This window comes from Montipora capricornis, chromosome 6 (genome assembly GCF_036669925.1).
Source record: "Montipora capricornis isolate CH-2021 chromosome 6, ASM3666992v2, whole genome shotgun sequence".
Classification (NCBI taxonomy): domain Eukaryota; kingdom Metazoa; phylum Cnidaria; class Anthozoa; order Scleractinia; family Acroporidae; genus Montipora; species Montipora capricornis.
The window spans coordinates 32,113,998-32,121,497 of NC_090888.1; the positions used below are offsets into that span (position 1 = coordinate 32,113,998).

The 7,500-nt window shown below is 39.0% G+C and overlaps 2 protein-coding genes across 2 annotated transcripts; one reads left to right on the forward strand and one right to left on the reverse strand.

Moving 5' to 3' along the window:
- Positions 1 to 895: 895 nt before the first annotated feature.
- Positions 896 to 2,392, forward strand: LOC138050443 (uncharacterized). The gene is made up of 2 exons (XM_068896777.1): positions 896 to 1,559; positions 1,733 to 2,392. Exons 1-2 carry the CDS (start codon positions 896 to 898, stop codon positions 2,143 to 2,145), a joined length of 1,077 nt encoding a protein of 358 aa, XP_068752878.1. The 3' UTR covers positions 2,146 to 2,392.
- A 484-nt stretch (positions 2,393 to 2,876) lies between these two features.
- On the reverse strand, positions 2,877 to 4,954 carry LOC138050444 (golgin subfamily A member 6-like protein 7). The gene is made up of 3 exons (XM_068896778.1): positions 4,925 to 4,954; positions 4,465 to 4,500; positions 2,877 to 3,932 (listed from the first exon to the last, which is right to left on the reverse strand). The coding sequence occupies exons 2-3, from the start codon at positions 4,479 to 4,481 to the stop codon at positions 3,137 to 3,139; spliced, it is 813 nt and encodes a 270-aa protein (XP_068752879.1). The 5' UTR covers positions 4,482 to 4,500; positions 4,925 to 4,954; the 3' UTR covers positions 2,877 to 3,136.
- Between the last annotated feature and the right edge of the window lie 2,546 nt (positions 4,955 to 7,500).

Here is a 7,500-nt window from a genome sequence, read left to right on the forward strand (position 1 = left end):
TTGTCAAAGGTTTTGACAAAAACAAAGAAAGTTTTGAAGCTGGAACAAATTGGCAAAAGCCAAGCTGGCCAGAATCATAATTTTCAACAAACAAAGGTTCGGTGAGACAGCAGTTCCTTAAAGGAGTCCTTGACACCCTTAGAAAGGCGGCTGTGTGAAAGGTAACAGTGTATTAGAAACAATATTTCGATTGTCATCTAGTATCAGCTAGACCCAAACAACACAAAATGACACAAAAACTGAATAAACCTCGCAAACAAAACGATTGGTATGTTTTGATTATCATTAGAACGCGACTTGATTTTATTTAGTCTCAACCTTACATGCTCTAGGGTCACATCACCAGCACGTTTACAAACTGAATCAAGTTCTTTGATGTCCTCGACACTTTTTGAGGTAACAACTATTAAGCTACTAAAATGCAACACGCTATTGAAGGAAAGCATCAAGAAGATGCTGCGTAACAAACTCTTAGCATGAGAAATACCAAGTAACGAGCCTCTCTATGGGTACCCACGGTCTTTGTTTTCTTTGCAATATTTTGAGAAATGTTCGTTTTTTTTTAGGACGATCTTCGTTTTTTGGACTAAAATGGTTTAAATGTTTATTCAGTGTTATTCACGGTTGATAAATATTTCACTTCAATAGCAAATGGCATAACTAACTCAATATGATTAAATATTTGAAATAAAACACAAACTTGTTAATTGTTTTCATTGTTTGACATTTGTGGGCGGTCAACTCAGCTAGTAGGGACTTTAAGATACGGGGACGCGGACGCCTTGAAGTACGCGACCGTCGAAGAGAGCCTGGGTCGAGAACACAGCGTTCGTGGCGGGAAATTTAAGTTAAGGTTCTTTGCGAGCGACGCGACAAGTTTTTCGAATTCACTGATATGGCTTCTTTCAGGGAAACTCGAGAAATGTTGTGTTTAAGTCATGCAATGGGCTTTATTACCGATGCAGAATTCTTGCTGCTCTATGAGGAAAGCAAGTCAGATAATTTGGATTTTCCTTACCAAGAATATCCAACATTTTCTTTGCCGGACAAAAATAGAGCTGAGTGTACAGCCAATTTAAGGGTTGAGAAGCATCACATAACTCGCCTTGAAGATGCACTGCAAATTCCTGCTGTATTTAAATGTGATCAAGGAACAGTATGTGATGGAACTGAGGGCCTTTGTATTCTTCTCAAGCGATTTGCCTACCCTTGTCGCTACTCCGACATGATCCCGATATTTGGAAGGCCAGTCCCAGAAATCTGTATGATAAATAATACTGTGATGGATTGGGTATATGAAAACCACAGGCATCGTATCATGGATTGGAATCCAACCGTTTTGAGTGCCATCCAGCTCGAAAGCTACGCTGATGTAATTTCTAACAAAGGAGCACCACTTACAAATTGCTTTGGTTTTGTTGACGGAACTGTTCGTCCAATATCTAGACCAGGAGAAAACCAGCGCTTGGTATACAATGGGCACAAGCGTGTACATGGGTTGAAGTATCAGTCGGTTGTGGTTCCAAATGGCTTAATTGCACACCTCTATGGGCCAGTAGGTAAGGCACTTTCCGATCATTTCCTAGGGGCCGGACAATTTAAGATACACAATATAGTATTAAATAAGTCCTTTCGACATTTTTCACTCAAATCTTTTTTGACTTGAAAGTAAACTAATGATGTTTGAGCTCTCTTTTTGATGTTTTACTGCATTTTATTTTTCATTCAACAGAAGGAAAAATGCACGATGCAGCAATGCTGGCAGAATCACACCTGTATGACAGCCTCCAAACACATGCGTTTTCAACCACTGGACAAGCTATGTGTATTTATGGAGATCCAGCCTACCCCCTTAGGGTGCATCTTCAGGCACCTTACAGGCATCGAGTTTTAACCCCGCAAATGCAGGCTTATAACCATTCCATGAGTGCTGTTCGCAGCTCTGTTGAGTGGCTTTTCGGGGAGATAGTGAACTATTTTAAATTTTTAGACTTTAAAAAGAATTTAAAAATAGGTCTAAGTCAAGTGGGAAAAATGTATATTGTCTGTGGGATTCTGCACAATGCACTGACATGCCTCTACGGAAATACCACATCTCAGTTTTTTGATTTAGATCCTCCATCACTAGAGGATTATTTTGCTTGATTGTTCTAAATGGACTTGATAAAACATCCAGCCAAAAAGGAAGAATAGTGTTCCATATAATGATAAACTTTAATATATGCTAAGTCATTGCAACGTTGTGAGCCTTTTTACACCGCAAACATTGAAAAGGTGTTGTAACTTTTTGAAGAGAAATGTTGTAGCTACTGTAAAAAGATTAATTTAAGATTAAAACAATTTTCTGGAGAAAAGTACAATTAATGCTTCTTTTTAGTCTACCTTTTTTAAAGGTTTAACCCTTTCAGCCCCGATAGTGCCAAATGGCACTTATAGATTTTACTCTGTCTAACGCCAGACGATTTTACTCGTCAATGGGGAACCCCTCGGGGCTTAAAGGGTTAAGCTAACAGCGTGAAAAAATTATGTCCCCGTTTAACCCTTTCAGCCCCGATAGTGCCAAATGACACTTATAGATTTTACTCTAACGCCAGACGATTTTACTCGTCAATGGGGAACCCCTCGGGGCTTAAAGGGTTAATGGCATAAGACATGAAATTGTTTACCAATTTGTACTCTATGATCTCATAAAATCTTACCGACCTAATCTTAACACATTAACAAAAACTGGGGGGAGGGGTAGATTTCAAGTTGCCTCTTGCTTTTAAGATAAATGAATCAATCAATACATATGGCCATGTGCAAATTATCCCAATACATGGCACCAATTTTTGGGCAATTCACATTATTGCAAATGACAGAAATTTAACACATGCTTAAAACATATGTTTTCAATCAGAAGTAGCAGTTCTTGGGGTGAATGAATTGCATGCACAGAGGATCATACAAATGCTAAATATCAATGGATGGACAGTAAAAAAAATTGCAGGGGTGACTAAAAGCTTGTTATGGTGAATGTTCATCATTTCCCTTCCTGATGTCTTCCTTAATCACATCCTTTATAAAATCCCAACAAGAAAATCACATCATGTCTTTTAAAACAACTAAGCAAATGTAGTTTCAGGCCTCAACAAGGTCACTTGGGTACAAGTTTTTCAATTATTCCCATCAGAGCCTGAGATTGAGTTTGCTGTTGAATCAAAAACAAATTTTGCATGTCTTGAACTTGTTTCTGCTGCTGTTGTTGTTGGTCAATCATGGTTTTGAACATTTGTGCCATACTCTCTTTTTCTTGCTTCTGCTGTGCCTGCTGTTGCTCTAGCATGGACTTAAACATCTGTGTTTGTTGAGTTTGGAGGGCTTGCAACTGCTCCTTTTCTTGCTTTTTCAATTCAATTTCTTGACTTTTCAGTTTGAGATCTTCAGCTGCTCTTTCTTTGAGATATTCAACTGCTTCACTTCCACTTCTCCTGCTCTTCCTTGCTTTGCTGCTTCCTTCTTCTGATTTCCGCTTTTGAGTTTTTCCCATTGTTTCCATCGCCTTTCCTCGCATATCCTCTGCCTTTCTCCTGTCTGCCTCTAGCTTTTCCTTGTTCTCATCAATTGCCTCCTGCATCTCAGTGTCAGCTGACTCCTCCATGGCTATAATTTGCTCAACTGCAGCATCTACCTCGGTACGCTCTGGGGTTATTCCACTTTCTTTCAACTCCTGAGCTTCTTGCCTCTTAAATCTTTGAATAAGGATTCCAATATGGTCTCGAACTGCTCTCTTGTCAACAATAAAATGAGGATCTTTCACACTGTTAAGGTTGTCAGCAATTTTCTGCCACAATGCACTACGTTGAACAGACTTTTTTTTGGCACTGTATGGATTCACAAATATGATCTCCTTACACAAAACAATATCATGTAGAGGTGTCCAGCTCATAATTCTGCAATGTAAAAAATACACCAACCATTTCAGTTTCTTAAGAAGGAAAACAAGAATTCCTTCAATAATAATAATAATAATAATAATAATAATAATAATAATAATAATAATAATAATAATAATAATACCCTAAAAATAACCAGTTGATGCACATGTTGAACATTATTGGAACAGAAATTTCCAGCCACACAAAAACTGCCTGAAACAGCAAAAAGTTTTAAAGTCTGTGATTTTTCCATTCTTGCCTTCTGCTGTTGATAAATGTGCTATAGCCTGCATATTTTTTTTCAAGATTTGCTGACTTGTAACTGTGCTTTGACTCCAAGAATAACACTTGAAAATTGTTGTCAATAACTTCTTTTTAAGGTTTTCTCTCCGGCTATTCGGATGGTCTTCACTGTAAAGGACATTTTCATTTTTGGCTTTCGCTTATTTCCCTAGCTAAATGAAGCTCTAGGTTCAAAAATACATGATGAGACTTGCTTTGGGACGTTTGGAATACATATGCAACAAATTTACCGCTGAAAACTTACTTGGGTTTCGAAGCCATTCCCGGGTAGATCCTGAAACTGAAATCAGTCAATGTATGAGTAATTCACAAAACAGAGGCTACTACCGAGATTGCTAAGTGTTATTTCTTGCCATTCTGCATTGTTTTAACGATATTTCAGCAATTTTAGCAGATGTTTAGGGCCTCTTCATATGAGCCGGTCAACCGGGCTGGCTTGGTTTCTGAGATCTTGCCTCGCCACTTATACTCTTTCCTATGTATAAATTTCGATGAAATTATTTCCATATGAACACTTCGCTTTCCCCGCACAGAGGCCACTTTCGCAACACAGCGGCGAAAATGGCATAATTTTTGTCTTGTATGTATTTTTAAGCGACTTTGTAAATAAAAAATAACAAAGGAGATACTTAAACATCCAAAATAACACAGGCACTGTTAATGAAAAGGTCTGTAGAAACCAAAAAGACCACCAATTTACTCACGTTCTATCAGCAACGCGAAAAGCCTTTATGTCACGTCCGTCGACGGCAAGAACGCAGCACATCCAACTTTTGTTCATGCGCATTGAAGGTCTCAGGTGTCATTTTACTTCCGGTTCTCTTTCGCGACGTCCGCGTTCCTGTATCTTAAAGTCCCTAGTTACAGACATGACAGACCTGGTCACTGTGATCATCCCTTGAAGACATTCTAGACCAAATCTATCATCTGTTATTGTTCAGTCGATTATTTTTCCGCATAAAAACAGTATAAACAACAAAGTTGACCACGAGTGTTGGTCACTGATATGCTTACCGTAGCTTTTAAGCATTTCTCAAGAGCTTGCAAGCTTCCCTGCTCACAAAACGCCGTTTGACACAACCACGGCTTTACAGAAGGCGTTTCAGTATCTTTTGAGTTGATGGTATATAGAGAATACTTGACTTCTAAGTCGAAATCTGCCATGAATAAATTGTGACCTCAATTGTATTATGCAGACTGCGAGGTTAAAGATCAGCGACGCAACCAACATGAGGTCATATGATACCAATGAAAACAAATCCATTGGTTAGTGGTGTTTACGAGTTTGACAGTTTTATATCTGAGTGTTCAATTTGATCACGTAAATTTTGGTCAAGTTTCAAATCTTCGCTTCAATCTTGAGATCTTCGTTTTCTCGGCAGTGATCTTCGTGCTTTCGATTTCTTTGGAAATACCCATAGACAGGTTCAGTAACCCCACATGATCTCATAGCTCATTTAGAAGAGCAACTACCAATTAAATCCAGAGGTAGACGGTTCTATTTCCACAGAGGTCAAATGAATTTTGTTTCTTCCCCTCTTGCCGTGTGCCAGTATATCTGGTTCATCATATTAAAGTTTTCAACTTGCTCTACAAATATTGAGATGGAGTCTAGAAGTCTCTTGCTTACTTTTTTTGGTCTATATTAAATCTTCAGGCTAGATAAGATTGAAATCTCGGCGAAAAGGAGCAGAAAAGTTCTCATTCTCCTTACCCCCACGACAAAGACCGCAGTGGAACTTCTGATTGAGAAACGACCGGACAGTATCCTTCAGGAAAGCAAGTTTGTCTTTGCCTGTGCTAGCAAGGGGTCCTTGGGCCATCTCCATGGATGGGACAGTGTCTCAGATAACGTGAAAGAGATTCAAGCTACTTTAAAGAAGCCCAAAGAGATCACCAGCACAAAACTACGAAAATATATAGCAACAGTCTCCCAGGCAGCCGCCTTAATGGAAGTGGATGTCAATTGGTTGGCGCGCCACCTCGAGCACAACGTTAGGGTAGACAGGGAATTTTACTGGCTCCACGAGTCCGCTACAGAGTTAACAAAAGTCAGCAAGCTGCTGATGGCCGTCGACTCCCGCAACATCAGGGGTGTTGTGGGTAAATCCCTCGCAGAGATGACTGTGGAAGGCACTTCAAAATGAAAATTTATGATAACTTGGAAACGATTATCTAACTCGAGGAACGATGTTTCAAGGCGTGCTTGGGATAGGGGCCCTGAAGTCTTTTTCTTCCCACCAACTTTTTCAAATCTATTACATAGCTAACTAGGCAGCCCCTTGCCTGCCTACCTGGCCCCAGTTGTCCAAAAGGTGGCTGACACTATCCAATAGATAAATCAATATCCAGCATGATAGCGCAATTGATTCAACACCGGATAAATTATGATTTCTCAGGTGGATAGCGTTGTCCACCTTTTGAACAACTGGGGCCTGGTGAATTTCTTAATATAGATGGTACCTTGAGAATGACAGTTCCCTAGCTTGTGTGAAACTTGCGAACGTGCAATACCGAGGTAAAACAATTTGCCTAGCAATAAATTGAAATTTGTATAACAAAGTAAAAAGTATTAATATTTGTTATTCACTTGGCGGATATTCCCGATATAACAAAGGATAGTGGATCAGAAGGTGAGTATAAGGGACATGAAGACATTAATTTAAGCAAGGTAAACTTAGGAAGAGAGCTCATGGAGTAAAACCTTGTGTATTCCAGGCCGTCCGTGAAGTTCAGATGAGGATGATGCTACATTTCATATGCCAAAAAGAAACAAAAGTAGGTGAAGCTACTGACAAAAGATTACCCAATAACTGCTCATAAATATTTCGCATATGGTGGAAATCAAACACTTCGCTGACCAAATTAATATGTCATGCACACAACAATCCTGCATGACCTTTAGACGAAGTATGTATTTTTCAATTACTGGCAAAATAATGGCAAGGTGAATATAGCCCCATGTCCTAAAAATCTTGATGCAAAAAGAACCGTTTACATTACAGGTCGGACGGGTAAGCTCAAATGGAAAAAACCTCTAGAGCAGACGCCGTTTTCCCACGTAAGTAAGTTAATAAAAACTACAGTTAAATCTGGCCACATTTGCTAAAAACAAAAACATGATAAAATCTTCGAGGTTTGATAAATTTTATTTGAAATTAAACTTGGGAATCGAAATCATGCAATTAAGAAGTTTACCCATAAAACTAAAGCAAATATTTGCTAACAGAGACCCAAACCCTCTCTGTCTTAGACTTATTATGATGAAATCTATTATGGC